Below are 16,220 nucleotides of genomic sequence, written 5' to 3'. Positions count from 1 at the left end.
GTCTCTACTAAAGGCCCGTCTCTACTAAAGGATCCCGTCTCTACTAAAGGCCTGTCTCTACTAAAGGATCCCGTCTCTACTAAAGGCCCGTCTCTACTAAAGGCCCGTCTCTACTAAAGGCCCATCTCTACTAAAGGATCCCGTCTCTACTAAAGGATCCCGTTTCTACTAAAGGCCCGTCTCTACTAAAGGATCCCGTCTCTACTAAAGGCCCGTCTCTACTAAAGGCCCGTCTCTACTAAAGGATCCCGTCTCTACTAAAGGATCCCGTTTCTACTAAAGGCCTGTCTCTACCAAAGGCCCGTCTCTACTAAAGGCCTGTTTCTACTAAAGGCCCGTCTCTACTAAAGGCCCGTCTCTACTAAAGGCCCGTCTCTACTAAAGGATCCCGTCTCTACTAAAGGATCCCGTCTCTACTAAAGGCCCGTCTCTACTAAAGGCCCGTCTCTACTAAAGGCCTGTCTCTACTAAAGGCCTGTTTCTACTAAAGGCCCGTCTCTACTAAAGGCCCGTCTCTACTAAAGGCCCGTCTCTACTAAAGGATCCCGTCTCTACTAAAGGATCCCGTCTCTACTAAAGGCCCGTCTCTACTAAAGGCCCATCTCTACTAAAGGCCTGTCTCTACTAAAGGATCCCGTCTCTACTAAAGGCCTGTCTCTACTAAAGGATCCCGTCTCTACTAAAGGCCCGTCTCTACTAAAGGCCTGTCTCTACTAAAGGCCCGTCTCTACTAAAGGATCCCGTCTCTACTAAAGGATCCCGTCTCTACTAAAGGCCCGTCTCTACTAAAGGCCCGTCTCTACTAAAGGCCCGTCTCTACTAAAGGATCCCGTCTCTACTAAAGGCCCGTCTCTACTAAAGGCCTGTTTCTACTAAAGGCCCGTCTCTACTAAAGGCCTGTCTCTACTAAAGGATCCCGTCTCTACTAAAGGCCCGTCTCTACTAAAGGGGCCCGTCTCTACTAAAGGCCTGTCTCTACTAAAGGCCCGTCTCTACTAAAGGGGCCCGTCTCTACTAAAGGGGCCTGTCTCTACTAAAGGGGCCCGTCTCTACTAAAGGGGCCTATCTCTACTAAAGGCCCGTCTCTACTAAAGGGGCCTGTCTCTACTAAAGGGGCCCGTCTCTACTAAAGGGGCCTATCTCTACTAAAGGCCCGTCTCTACTAAAGGGGCCCGTCTCTACTAAAGGCCCGTCTCTACTAAAGGATCCCGTCTCTACTAAAGGCCCGTCTCTACTAAAGGATCCCGTCTCTACTAAAGGCCCGTCTCTACTAAAGGGGCCCGTCTCTACTAAAGGGGCCTGTCTCTACATTGGCGGAACAAAAACATAACAAAAAGGGCCAATTCAAACACAAGGAAGGTTGTGTACATGCTTTACAGGACTCAGTGAAGAACAAGAGCATTTTGTCATTCGCCTTTATTTAAAAATATACAGGGTGTCTACAAATAACACTTAGCAGCCAGAGGGAATTAGCACCGTGAGGTTCCTTCATCAGTGCAGCAGAGAGCCTCTCGATTGTTAGTCCTGCTTTGGGTTGCTCGGCACAAACCTGCTGGATTCAATAATAGAATGATGCATTATTCCAGACAGCTGGACATCGTACTTATATCCTGGGTAGAGTGGATGCATAAAGGAGTTGAATACCTCATTTCCTATGCTTCTTACAGATGTCAAGGTACTCCTGCACGTCGTCAGGGGACCCCAGGACCACGGGAACCCGCTCGTGGATGTTGGTGGGCTGGATGTCCAGAACATTCACGGACCCCGTGGTGGCCATGCCTCCTGCCTGCTCCATGATGTAGGCCATGGGGTTGCATTCATACAGCAGCCTCAGCTGTCACGAAGCAGATAAGAGAGAGAGAACTGAAATATTACTACTGCAACTTGACATTTAGATGATGTGAACATCCTCAGTGAAACACGACTCACCTTGCCCTTAGGGCTCGTGGCATTAGCAGGATATAAAAAGATTCCTCCGTACACCAAAGTACGATGAACATCAGCCACCATTGAACCGACATATCGACTGCCGTACGGAGCAGAGCCATCCTGGAGACACAAGCAGACTAGGTCACCTTTATATTCATAACACAAAGTATGGTGTAATAATGACCAATTCTACACGAGGCCTTGTCAAGTTTAAAGAGGCCTTACCTGTGGGTATTTCTTCTTTTGTAAGTACTCAGTCACGTCTGGATAAAAATGCTTCGCATAGCCCTCATTCAAACTGTAGATTTTTCCCTTTTTCTTAATCTTCACGTCGCGATCCACCAAGATGAACTCACCAATTGCCTGAAAGAGAAATGAAGATGCATTACAACTGAAATATGGAGCAAAAAGATATATATATATATATATATATATATATATATATATATGTGTGTGTGTGTGTGTGTATGCGTGACGTTTATTTATATATATATATATATATATATATATATATATATATATATATAAATATAAATATATATATAAATAAAATACACATATATATATATATATATATAAATAAAATACACATATATATATATATATATATATATATATATAAATATATATAAAAGATATATAAATAAAATATATATATCTAAATAAAATACATTTAAACAGTTTGATGTCTTACGGGGTCAAGCATGAAGCAGTTGACTCCTTGACCAGTGGACAGGACCATCATGGTGGCGCTGCCATACAGAGCATAACCAGCTGCTACCAGGTTTCTTCCCGGCTGCAGAGCGTCCTTCTCAGATGGCTCACCATCGGTGGTCTATGGAGCAGCACAAAACAATGTCAAGTGATGGATTCAATTCATTACGTGTGCATAATTGCATGAGTTGCATGTAAAATCTTAATCAGCAAGATAATTAGTAACTGAAGCCGTTAGATAAACGTAATAGAGCAACAATATTTCTCACTGAGATGTAGTGATTAGAAGTACCAAATAGCATTGAATGGAAACACATACATACACACATATATATATATATATATATATATATATATATATATATATATATATATATATATATATTTATATGGAACCTACCTTTTTGTAGATGGCGAAAATTGTTCCAATCGAAACCAGACAGTCGATGTTTGAGGAACCGTCCAGTGGATCAAAGCACACGATGTACTTTCCCTGTGTGTCGAGAGCAAATCATCTCAAGTCCACAACGACACCAAACTTTAGTCGGACGTGCACACACGTGCGCACACGTGCGCACACGTGCACACACAGATGACACCCACGTACCCGCTTGTCCGGTTCCACGATGATGGCCCTCTCGTCCTCCTCCGACACCAGCACACAGGAGGAGAAGGAGGACTTGAGCATGTTGATGACCAGGTCGTTGGACAGGATGTCCAGCTTCTTCACCTGGTCCCCGGTCACGTTGGTGCTGCCGGCGATGCCGTATCTTACCGAGAGGGGAAAGAGCGGCGGGCCGAAAGGATCAGAACCGGAATGAAAAAAGATGTCCAGTCCGATGCTTTATTCAAAAATATTTTTAAACACAGCGGAGGAAGTTTTTTTTTTAAACACTCAAACTGAGAGAAAAGCTCCTGAAATGTTTGGTTATTTTCGTTAAAACCCCTGAGAAAAAAAAGGTCTGAAGAGCCCATTATCTCCTTGACCTCTGCCCTGGGGGAATATACACAACATGCACAGAGTTGACCTTTGACCCGGTAGCTGAAGTTAAAACTGCATGCAACTAAAACAAACAACTCTTTCCTGGATATGAATTCCTATTTCAAAAGACATTTAACACAGAAACACAAACAAACCGGAAAAGATCAAAATAAAAGCAAATTAAAGTCATTTAAATAGAAACGTGATTGATTTAAAAATGTCCAATAAGGTGTAAGCTGCAGCTGCCCTCATTGATATGAATGGAAGAGCCTTCATAAACACTCACAGGTTGGCGATCCCGGCCTTGCGCACCGCGGTGGAGATGGCTTTGACGGCGGTGCAGATGGAGTTGATCAGGTTGGTGAGCTCCCCGGTTCCCTGGGCCTTGCGGCCCTCCTCCAGGACGAACCTGGTGAGGGTCTGCACGTCGGTGTCGAAGGCTCCTTTGTCAGACATCTTCGGGACTGGGACCTGACGTGGAACAGAATGGGTGAGCGTGCACCCAGAAAGTTAAAAAGAGAAAAGTGGACTTTAGAACCCGGGAGGGGGGCGTGTGCAACTCCTCCAACCAATCAAAAAAGGGTCCTTTCACGCCGTGAGGGGTTGGTCTAACTGGTTCAAAAGAGCAAAGTTCAGAGATAGTGGTTCGTTTTAAACGAAAAATGTGCTTCAAGAAGTCAGAAGTGAGTCATGTGACACTTCAAAGCATCGGATCTTGTTGTGTTCATGGTGCAGAATTATTAAAAACCTTTTCAACCGAAGCAACGTTTACACTCACCTAGCCTCATTCATATTTCCTTACACAATAGGCCCTATTTCTTTTAAATGTTCATTAGTTTAGTTCAACAGGGCCAAAAAAATGAATTTAGCTCATTTCTACTAGTCTCTAACATTCATACATTTTCCATGCAACAATTCCCTTTACGTGTCTACGGTCTGGTCTGGATGCACGAGAACTGCTGCTACGACATTCCTTCCCTGCATGATCCTGAAGGTGTAAAGTGCACATCGCGGGCCTCGTTGTCCTTGCTCATGATTAATAAGACACGTGCTGATAAAAGTGGATTAGCGAGGTGACAGGCGGAAACATTCAAAGTGCACGTCGTCTCTGCTGCATGCAGTGAGTTTATGACTGGGACACAAACATGGAGGCAGAAGGACTACACATGGGCCATTTGACCTGTTTCACAACGGACAGTTGACCTTTGACCTCAACTAGGTACACGGCAGGATGACAGCCTCCACCAGGAGGTGAAGTAAGGCGGTTAATCACTCACCGCTCACAGCCTGCTCAGGTTAAGGAGAACGGCTCCAATGTGATGGGCAACGAAGGAGAACACACACCCGGTTTACACACACACGCACACGCACACGCACACGCTCACGTACATGCATATGCACATGTACATGCATATGCACATGCACGCGCACATGTACATGCACACACACACGCACATGCACACACACACGTACACGCACACGCACACGCACATGCACACATACACGCACATGCACACGTACATGCATATGCACATGCACGCGCACATGTACATGCACACACACACGCACATGCACACACACACGTACACGCACACGCACATGCACGCGTACACGCACACGCACATGCTCACGTACATGCACATGCACACGCACATGCACATGCACATGCTCACGTACATGCACATGCTCACGTACATGCACATGCGCGTATAATTTCGGGTGCAACATGTATTTCCCCACTGTGTCCACAAGGTGTCGCTGTGCATCTTAAGCTGTTGAATATAATATAAAGTCTAACCATGCAGGCTGTATTTCAATGCAATGATTATCCCCTTCTGACCTACTGCTTAACAAGCCAGCAGCACAACGTTAAAATATATCCATATTCTCCATAAACACGCTCTAAAAACACTTGATAACTCGAGTTGGGAGAACCTCATCAAACACACTCATGTGTGTCTGCTTTTTAAAACGTGAGTGATTCTATTGAACAACGCACTCCAAGTGGCAGACACACTGAGATCTGCTTCAAGAGGTCATCGTGTCAAAGGTCGAGCTCTTTCAGCAAAAATCTGCATTTTCTGTGAAATCAGCGAACTCGTGGAATGCTCATCATCACACATACGCACACAAAACACACACAAAACACACACAAAACACACACAAAACACACACAAAGCATTCAAACGTGGCCTTAAGGAACAATCAGATTGTTGTCACCTGATTGTCAACAATCAGTTAAACTTCCAGACCAACCTATTAGTCATTTGATCCTATAATTCATTTAAATGTGTCGAATACTTTGGTTAAATCCTTGGAGTTATATTTGGCAATCACAAAAAAAAATGACGTCACAAAATGACTATACACGCCAATATAATAATGATGTTTTCTCAGTTTTACACTAAATATACACTAGGAATGTCTGTCAAGAGAAGCAATATAATAAATATATATAATATATTTATTGTATTGCTTCTCTTCATCTATGATTCAGGATTATTATTGGTTATTTAACCAGCGCTTCCTTTGGTGAGCAGCCAGCAAAAAGTTGTAAGAATAAAGAATAAAGCTTCAGAGACAACAGAGACATAACAGAGGAAAGGACCTCATGAATATTTCACCGACTCATCACCTGACTCCCCGGAGCAGTGCGTGTTGACAGCTCTCCGCACATGCGCAGTAGCGCTCCCACTGCTGCAGCGTGAAAACTTATTTTGACAAATAGGAAATATACAGACAAATAGGAAATATAAAAATAAAGAAAAGGAGGAAAAGGAGCAAAAGGAGGACCGACTCTCCGGCTTCAGCCTCTCCGCAGCTCGCACCGACGCCTCGACCTCCTCTTGTTACCTCCACAGGTGAGTGGCGTCTCGCGCACTGCGCGCGACAGCGAGCCGGTCGATGCACCAGCAGCGCGTCGTCATGGTTCAAGTGGAACTTGTCAGACTTGTGACATGTGTCAATCATTTCATCTTTAGCTGCAGAATATCTCATATTTCCAGGAGTCCATACCTGTTGCAGGAGGTTCTGTGGGGGTCAAAGGTTGAACTGCTAATGAGGGCTGGCCGACCACCTGGCTGCAGAGTAGAGACCCGGAACACACCCGTTCTAGACCCGGAACACACCCGTTCTAGACCCGGAACACACCCGTTCTAGACCCACACCCGTTCTAGACCCGGAACACACCCGTTCTAGACCCGGAACACACCCGTTCTAGACCCAACCCTCTCTTGTGACCCCTTAAAACAAAGCAATGCCTCCTTGACCTTTTTACTGGAAGCTGCAGGCCCCATGGACACCAGTTATGACGAGTTCAAAGGTATTATTTTTTCCATTTATTATTTCAATGTTTTTAGAGTTTTAATTATCTAGAAGGGGATAAAAAGCAAATATTGGATTAGAGGAAAGTCTGAAAAAAAACATTCATATAGGTATATATATTTGAGAAAAAGAAAAAAAATATATATATTTATATATATTTGAAGAAAGAAAAATATATTTATATATATATATGTATTTTTTTCAAATTTATATATATATATTTTATATATATTTATATATTTTATATATATATATATATATATTTGATGCATACATGCAACATGTTAAATGTTAATGCTTCTTGTTAAGACGCCGAAGGAGACTGTGTTGATGTTGAAAACAATGTATGCTTTCATAATTCTGCAGTAGTTTATATTCTGTGACGTTCTCGCCTCTATTACCGTATGTTTCTCATACTTTCCTCGTCTGCACATTACATGTTCTTTTCTCCATTGAGTCACTTCTCCTCATAAAACACCACGACAGCGACCGTCCGTCTCCGAGGGGGAACCACGAGACGCTGCTCTCCTCAACCCTCGTGTGCTGAGCACAGAAGCTGCTGCTCACGGTGAGAACGTGATACCGTTGTCATCCAGCGGGGCGCCGCCGGGCACCGAGGCCTCGGGCTCGGTGTACCTCGGGCAGAATGAACTGTTATATGTCACGTATTGCATTTCCTGTCTGTAAGCATTGTGAGGTCAGCTGGTATTGACTGCTGGACCTGGACTGGGAGAGAGAGAGAGGGAGAGGGTGGGGGAGAGGGTGGGAGAGGGTGGGGGAGAGAGAGGGTGGGAGAGAGAGAGAGAGAGAGGGTGGGAGAGGGTGGGAGAGAGAGAGAGGGTGGGAGAGAGAGAGGGTGGGGGAGAGAGTGGGAGAGAGAGAGAGAGAGAGGGTGGGAGAGAGAGAGACGGTGGGAGAGAGAGAGGGAGAGAGAGAGAGGGTGGGAGAGAGAGGGTGGGGGAGAGAGAGAGAGGGTGGGAGAGAGAGAGACGGTGGGAGAGAGAGAGGGAGAGAGAGAGAGGGTGGGAGAGAGAGAGGGTGGGGGAGAGAGTGGGAGAGAGAGAGAGAGAGAGAGGGTGGGAGAGAGAGAGACGGTGGGAGAGAGAGAGGGAGAGAGAGAGAGGGTGGGAGAGAGAGGGTGGGGGAGAGAGAGAGAGGGTGGGAGAGAGAGAGGGAGAGAGAGAGAGGGTGGGAGAGAGAGGGTGGGGGAGAGAGGGTGGGAGAGAGAGAGACGGTGGGAGAGAGAGAGGGAGAGAGAGAGAGGGTGGGAGAGAGAGGGTGGGGGAGAGAGAGAGACAGAGAGGGTGATGCAGCAGGACATTACACAAACAGTAAAGGTATCCATGAAGAAGTGAATTCTAGCTGCTCCATTGTTTTTCTTTTGTTTACAGATGTATTCAAAGTTCAAAGTTATTGTTGGTGTTTAGTGAATCGTGTTCATGGCTCAAGGCAGCTTCATCTTCAGAAATGTGTCAGGTAACGATTACTTTTACTTTCCAGATCCTTCAAATGCTCGTTTCTTTTTTTTTTTCTTGATGTGGATTTCATAACAGGAAATGTTTTATGTGTGATGCACGAATAAATACACCCCTCAACTAGAAGGTGAACACGTGTACCGTTTCATGAATTACAGTTTTTATTACGCATCCGATGGGTGAAAACGAATAGTTGTTGATTTGTGTGCGTTCACCGAATGGCTGGAATACTTGGGACATGACTGTGGTGGAGAGCTGCATGGTAATTATAGAGCGGGTTCAGTCTATGGAGAGAGAGAGACGTAGCGTTCGGGGAGCAGCGACTGCTGAAAACCCCGTGTCTACACAACTTCTTCGCCCTCCTCTTCTCGTGGGACAGACTTTATAAGAGAAGGCTCTAGACTCGAATACAAACGGTCGCTTGTGAAGGTAAGGGAAAGGAAATAAGGGCAGAAAGAATCGAGCAGGAAGCTGTATAAAGATTGTATGTTGTTGTTTTGTTTGGTTATGGAGAGTTAAAACTATTGATATCCTCAATATCAACTTGTGTTTTGTAAGATTTAAGATTTAAAATATGGTTTTCCCCACTGTTGGTCTCACAGGTCCAAACACTGAAGAGTGCGTTCCTAACTACCAGGGAATCGACTTCAGTTATCAGTCGGACGTGGACTACCTCAAGTGTGAGAACTGTTTCCAACCCGGCGCCACCATGAAGCGGCTGAGCCTTCGGAGGAGGCCCGTGGTGGCCGTCAGTCATGACCAGGAGAGCGCACAGGGTGGCATCTCGTCCGGCCAGTGGCATTCTGCAGAATCCTTGTCGTCGTCAAGCCGGGATGATACGAGACTGCTGGGCATGTCGTCTGCAACCAGAGGTCGACCTCCTCTTCCTCCACCGCACGGTTCCTCGGTGGATAACAAACCCTCCAGGAATGAAGGACCGTCAACCTCTCAGATACCCAATGAGTCAAAGCCTCAGCCTGCTGCAAGATCTTCTGCTTTACAAAGACAAAGCCCCGAAAAGACCTCAACAGAGACCCTCAAACACTTGGATCGGGAGGTGACGAGGCCGCCTCCACCTCAGCCCCGTCCCCGCCGTCGACTGGCCAGCTTTGGAGGGGTAAGCTCCCATGGCTCACCTTCCCCCTTCACTGGCCTGGGCGCATATAATCAGAACAACAATGGGAACAAGCCTGCTGGCTCAGGAGGTGACGTGCACGTCCACCTTGGCTCGTCCCTGGGCAGTCGAGGCAGCACAGGATGCCTCGGGCTGAGCCCTCAGAGCTCTGGTAGAACCACCTCTGTTCCAAGTCTCGGCCCCATGCACCTTCAGCACGTCCGCGACCAGATGGTTGTGGCTCTGCAGAGGCTGAAGGAGCTGGAGGAGCAGGTCACAAACATACCTATCCTCCAAGTAAAAATCTCAGTCCTTCAGGAGGAAAAGAGGCAACTGGTCTCCCAGCTCAAAAACCAGAGCGACAACACTGATGTGATCTGGAAGAGAGCATGTAGCGTGGGAACATGGGACATTGAGAAGGAAGGACTCGGGGGCATAACGAGAAGTGACTGCACCGACCTCAAGGAGTTCAGGCAACTGACTGAAGAGATGCGGGCACTGGAAAGAACCATCCAGGGCGGACATTTGCAAGAGCGGCATGGAAAAGACCAAATCCTTCTGCGTGACAAGGCTATCAAATCAGTCGCAGTTGGAACTGATGAAGAACCCACAAAAAAAAACAAATATGTGCACACTGATCGGGTAGAGATGAGGTCCATTGGGACAGAAGTGTCTGAAGTTAATCTTGGACTTTACACAGAACGGGAAGCAGAGATTGACGCCCAACAGCTGATAATTGGTGCCTTGAAGGAGAGAATTTGTCACTTAGAAGCCGAGTCGAAAGAATCCGCTCTCCAGGCGGAGATGAGCCGTCTCAAACTGGAGCTTCAGGGTGCGGGATCGAGGAACCGAGCCGATAAAGCCTCCTTTGCTAGACCGTCCACCGTGAGCACGGCTACCGAGGCGAGGCCTCACACCACAAGCCAGGGAGTCGGTAATCACACAGAGCTCCGAGATGTCGGCACAGGGGAGGCCACAGAGGTGAAGACTGTGGAAATATTTTGTTGCAGGCCTGAGCTGAAGAATGTTCGCACAGGACCAGATGTACCAATGAGCCACTGGGAGGTCAGGGAGCGAGTGGAGACCGTGGAGAAGGGCGTGGGGATCCGAGTCTTAACCAACACACAAGGAGTTGGGATGGAGATAAAATTATGTGATGCAGAAACCAACACAGAGGTACCAGTGGAAAGTCTGTGCTCTAAGAAAAGAAAGACTACGTATAATTTGGTGGGCTGTGGGGACTGTTCTGTGGATGTGATCATCTGCGAGGCAAAGGAAGTGGTTTCTCAAGGTATTGCCACAGATCAAGTCCGAGGAGTGGATCTGGGAATCATGGCTTCACCCCAGACAGCTTCTCAGCGTACCAACACCGTATCCAGTTCAGTGTCTCGCTTTACCAACACCAGACATGCCTTCAACACAGACTCCAGCACCAATACTGTCCTAAATACCCAAGACAAGCACACCAACACCACTCAGACTATTACGAGGACAGCGTCAGTAGGCAACGGGGTCAAAGGCGCTAAATGCACCCCAGAGACCCGCACAATCGGGGTAGGAACTGCAAACCTGGCCGGAAGTGCCCTAAAACAAACACCAAGGACAGTCGCCATGGTGACGCGAGACGCTGGCGTTGGATTCACCAACGTTAATGAGAACTTCCTGGTTGGGTTGAAAACTCGAAATATGGCCTCTGGACCCTCCCATCTCCCAGACCCCGTCAGGACGAGGAGCATCGGCGTCGGGGAGGGGAGGATACGGGATTTGTCTGCTTCACCCAGCCAGACCGCCCGGCAGTCTTCACAGTCCAAGTGGGACCCGGAGCTGAACCACTACATAGAGAAGATGCATTGGCTCCTCCGGGAGCACGGGGATCTGCTCGCAGAAGACCACCACGCTCAAACCAGGGAGGGGTTTGCCCAGCAGGGCAGGAGCCGAGGAGGTGCCGGCTCCGAGCTGTCCTGCAATAGCAAAGCTGCGGCACCAGGAACAGAAGTCCACTGTTTAGATTCTCAGGAACCAGGTAACACTGTAGATTTAGTAATGACGATAAGCTCACACACATCCACGTTTACGTTGGCTAGCAGTCGTCTTCTTTAGTTCATTTGTTGGTTCAATGCTTTGTTTATTGACTTCTTCCAGTTCTCAGCCAGTGGAATAGCCAATCAACAGCACATCACTTTAAACCTTTGAATGATGGCTTCTGTTTGGTCTTAGTCAACTAAGCTCTCTTTGGTGGATTAGTCTTTTTTATGCCTTTTTCATCCTGCGTGACTCATTTCCAAAACACATCTCTGGTGAAAACAATATTAAAAGTGGTACTTTTTTGTGATTCTCATGTGGAGAACACAGTTTTAGAGATCTGTCGATTGAATCGACGAACCGATTTATCAATAAACGTTATGCGCGTTCGTCGACTACATAGACGGCCGTACTTTGACCGTGTGCATGCAGACGAAATGTGGACCCACCGATCTAACCATTGCTCTATAGTGCCAATACTGGTCAAAAACTCCTTTTAGGTACCTCCTAATGGTGGATTAGGATCTCTATTATGCAATATACTGTATGGCATATGCCAATGTCGGTACTATTCAAAAGCGTCGCTGATATCCTTCTTCCTTTGTCGCAGTCGGAGGAGACTTTCAGTCCCCGTCTCAACTCTCAGTGGACGAAGAAAACCAAGGAACCTGCCAACCAGCTGGCAATGATTCAGAAGTTAAAAGAATGATACAGATGTTGGAGCAGCAGACATCCTCAGCAGCTCGGCAAGGTAACCGTGTGTGTGTGTGTGTGTGTGTGTGTGTGTGTGTGTCCAGACCGCGGCCATGCCGAGTTTAAGCCCGCGTCAGGCTCACAGGAAGTGGCCGCCTGTGTTTGGCATGTCTGCGTTACAGTTGTAATGCTTGGAATGATATTTGGGTTTGGAGGGCGTCTCACACCACCTACCAGTTAGTGGCCGAGGGTCTAAAATTGAAGTGCTGCGTAGGAGGCGCTGGTGTCGGAGAACGCCTTCGGTTTTTTTAGTGAGATTTTATAAGAATATAAAAAAACATCATGAGTACAACCCCTTCCTGCCTAGCTTGACCTCCTGGGTTTCTAGACGTTTTCTCTGGACGTCTTGTATTTAAAATACGTTAACGTGTGGAGATTGTGGACTGGTTGCTTCCAGACAGGTCAGCTGACCCCGCCGTGCGGTCTGCAGTGAAGAAACCAACCGGTGACCAAGGCTGCAGCAGCACCAGGAGGAGCATGCGGTTTCTGAGGGTGACGACGGGGTAACCATCTAACGTCTGTACGCTATCATTCCACGGCAAGACTGTAGCATCTGAACATGTTCTCAGTGCTCTCCGGTGTTTTGGCCCCTCAGGTTGGACCCCACGACCTCTTATGAGCTCTCTGCCAGCGAGAAGACCAACCCTGAGGTGGTGGAGAGGAGAGGAAGCAGAAAGTCAAGGGATGCTTCTCAGGATGGAAGGAAGGGTAAAAGTGGCTCCAGCAAGGGGTCCAGAGCTTCTGCAAAGCCCCACACACAGAGGTACTGCGGTCCAGAAGGGTTTCTATGGCGACATTTCACAATGCAAGTCCGCTCTGAAGCTGCACTGTGTCCCTTTGCAGGGGGAAGACAAGTGAAGCCATGTTTTCAGCTTGTCAAGCCTTAAAGACGCATCTGAGGGATAACACGGCCCTGACCAGCGGGGAACTGGTATGTGGAGCCCCTTGATGGACACCGCGTGTGTGTGTGTGTGTGTGTGTGTGTGTGTGTGTGTGTGTGTGTGTGTGTGCGCGCGTGTGTTGAGGCCGGGTGTGTTCAAGTGAGCCATTTTAAAAATACATGTCTTTGGCAAACGAAAGAAAAGGCACAGGAATGTGTCGGCACTGTAATTTTCTGTCGTTGCATTTATCCTGAACTTAAAAAACAATTTGTACTTTTTAGAGACTCTTCACTTTCACAATAATATGGTAGAGAAAAATAAGTTTATTGAATAGGAAACTCAAAACGGATTCCTAAACCATCTTCCTTTATGATTTATGTTCTTATTTATTTATTCTCTTTCTTATTTTGTTGCTTTGCGATGCTCTTTGTGAGTTCTTTGTCATAACGAGATGCTCCTTTTTTTAAAATTCAAACTCAAAATGTCTCTCCGCGCTGAATTGTGGCATATTTGCCGAGCGTAATCCAACACGTGGATGTTTCCGCGTCCTCCGTTCGTCCCTTTGCAGCACGACTGTCTGCAAACGCTGCAGCAGGAGTGGTTCTCCGTGTCCAGCCACCGGTCGGCGACCCCCGGCGCCCTGGGGGAGTACCTGTCCACGTGTCGCCTCGTTTCCCCCGAAGTCCTGCAGCACGTCGCCAACATGGCCGACGGCAACGGCAACACGGCGCTGCACTACAGCGTGTCCCACTCCAACTTTGGCATCGTCAAGAAACTGCTGGATGCAGGTACAGTAACACTCTCAGGGGTATCTATGGAGGCCTTTGTGTACGCTGTCGATGCTGCTGTGCTCTGCCATGGCCACTAGGGGGCAGAAAGGCTCAATAGTGTGATTGAGGGAGATACTTTGATCATGTGGTCCTTTTGTATCTAAAGAGTGTAAAAAAAAAAAAAAAAGCATAACTAATGCCGCTTAACGTGTTTAACGTGCGCTTGAAATTAAAACCCCGGTGAAAGAGCTCCCGGTCCTAAAAGGCACGTCTGACTTAAAAAAGAACACGGAGTGAACCTCCTTTGAAGGAGTAAGTGGAAGCAGTTTAATAACCGGTCGTTCTTATTATATGAATACAATATAAATGAATAATATAAACCTTACTTATTGTTGTCGAGCTGGAACATGAACTGTGATGAAGCCTCAGTTATGAGAGGCCTTGTGTTTGGATCCCTGCTGCGGTGCTAGTGAAGCAAAGCTCTAACATTCCTCCATGTCAAGGCCCTTTTTATTTGAATGTATATATATCTGACCTTCAACGTGACCTCCGTAACCCGTTGTGCTTTCCACTCCTCCTCCTCCTCCTCCTCTTCTTTTCCTCCGTCACCAGAGGTGTGTGACGTCAACCAGCAGAACAACGCGGGGTACACGCCCATCATGCTAGCTGCGCTCGCTGCTGTGGACCGGCCAGAGGACATGAGGGTGGTGGAGCAGCTCTTCACGGGAGGGGACGTCAACGCCAAGGCCAGCCAGGTCAGCGGGGGGCGGGGGTTAAGAATATTTAAGTAGGTGGGTTTTATTTGTGCTATATTTGTTGTTCAAATCTGATGTTTAAATGTCAGAGGTTTGTTTTTTCTGTGCATAAGATACAGGATGTAGCTAATAGATTTATTTCAATTGCCTTCATAGATTTGACTACAATGCATCACTGTCTCTATTGACACAATCTCCTGGATTAGATCATTGTTAGACAATTGCAGAAACATAAAATAAACTGTTTTATTTCTTATTTGTTTTGCCCGCGTGCATATCTCGAAGCTTCTGAAAAGTTTGAGTACTCTTGCATCACTAAACGCCCTCCCCTCCGCCCTCCAGGCCGGGCAGACGGCTCTGATGCTCGCCGTGAGCCACGGCCGGGTGGACATGGTGCGGGCGCTCCTGGCACAGGGGTCGGAGGTCAACCTCCAGGACGACGAGGGCTCCACGGCGCTGATGTGCGCCGGCGAGCACGGCCACGCCCACATCGCCAGGCTGCTGCTGGCTCAGCCGGACTGCGACGCCGCCCTGACTGATAGTGTATGTGAGTCGGTACCGGGTCGCCGGCTGGGCCCCACGCGTAGAACTAGGAAAGGGAACGAGCATTCAACGTGTCAGGGAAACCAAAGGAATTGCATAACGTTAATAATGTGGGCTTTTTTTATGTCTGTTAATGTCCAATAAGCAGCAGTCGTAATCTGAGTGTGTGTGTGTGTGTGTGTGTGTGTGTTTGCAGGATCAAAGCACCGCCTTGTCCATCGCTCTGGAGGCGGGACATAGCGACATCGCGGTGCTCCTTTATGCACATGCCAACTTCTCCCGAGGCCAGACGGGGGTACGTCCACACGTCCACACGTCCACACGTTCACACGTCCACACGTTCACACGTTCACACGTCCACACGTCCACACGTTCACACGTTCACACGTTCACACGTCCACACGTCCACACGTCCACACGTTCACACGTCCACACGTTCACACGTTCACATGTCCACACGTCCACACGTTCACACGTTCACATGTCCACACGTCCACACGTTCACACGTCCACACGTTCACACGTCCACACGTCCACACGTCCACACGTTCACACGTTCACACGTTCACACGTTCACACGTTCACATGTTCACACGTCCACACGTTCACACGTTCACATGTTCACACGTTCACACGTCCACACGTCCACACGTCCACACGTCCACACGTTCACACGTTCACATGTTCACACGTTCACACGTCCACACGTCCACACGTTCACACGTCCACACGTCCACACGTTCACACGTTCACACGTTCACACTCACATTCAAACCACATGCACAAGCTCTTTTTTTTAAATGGCCTCCGTGTGTCTTCACAGGCAGCCGCTCGTCTCAGTGGAAAGTCTCCCTCCTCCCCCGGCAGAGCTCTCTTTGAATGAGGCCGATGATGCTTCTTCTTTTTAAAACTTCCAGCTGTTAGACAGTGTCGGCTAATCTCTGACCTGCATGTGCAC

The 16,220-nt window shown here is 47.7% G+C and overlaps 2 protein-coding genes across 2 annotated transcripts; one reads left to right on the top strand and one right to left on the bottom strand.

The window, feature by feature from the left end:
- Window positions 1-1,406: 1,406 nt before the first annotated feature.
- LOC117740493 (fructose-1,6-bisphosphatase 1-like) lies at window positions 1,407-4,116 on the bottom strand. Its single transcript, XM_034546940.1, has 8 exons — window positions 3,912-4,116; window positions 3,251-3,413; window positions 3,044-3,136; window positions 2,624-2,764; window positions 2,155-2,292; window positions 1,930-2,049; window positions 1,645-1,834; window positions 1,407-1,552 (listed from the first exon to the last, which is right to left on the bottom strand). The coding sequence occupies exons 1-7, from the start codon at window positions 4,079-4,081 to the stop codon at window positions 1,646-1,648; spliced, it is 1,014 nt and encodes a 337-aa protein (XP_034402831.1). The 5' UTR covers window positions 4,082-4,116; the 3' UTR covers window positions 1,407-1,552; window position 1,645.
- Window positions 4,117-8,388: 4,272 nt separating this feature from the next.
- Window positions 8,389-16,145, top strand: LOC117740624 (KN motif and ankyrin repeat domain-containing protein 1-like). The gene is made up of 11 exons (XM_034547137.1): window positions 8,389-8,425; window positions 9,027-11,561; window positions 12,171-12,311; window positions 12,711-12,816; window positions 12,909-13,076; window positions 13,157-13,244; window positions 13,763-13,982; window positions 14,577-14,719; window positions 15,062-15,262; window positions 15,459-15,557; window positions 16,086-16,145. The coding sequence occupies exons 1-11, from the start codon at window positions 8,389-8,391 to the stop codon at window positions 16,143-16,145; spliced, it is 3,798 nt and encodes a 1,265-aa protein (XP_034403028.1).
- Window positions 16,146-16,220: the final 75 nt, after the last annotated feature.

Source organism: Cyclopterus lumpus, chromosome 12, assembly GCF_009769545.1.
Source record: "Cyclopterus lumpus isolate fCycLum1 chromosome 12, fCycLum1.pri, whole genome shotgun sequence".
NCBI lineage: Eukaryota > Metazoa > Chordata > Actinopteri > Perciformes > Cyclopteridae > Cyclopterus > Cyclopterus lumpus.
The sequence above is the reverse complement of the archived record's forward strand: the minus strand, read 5'-3'. Positions and strand labels throughout refer to the sequence as shown.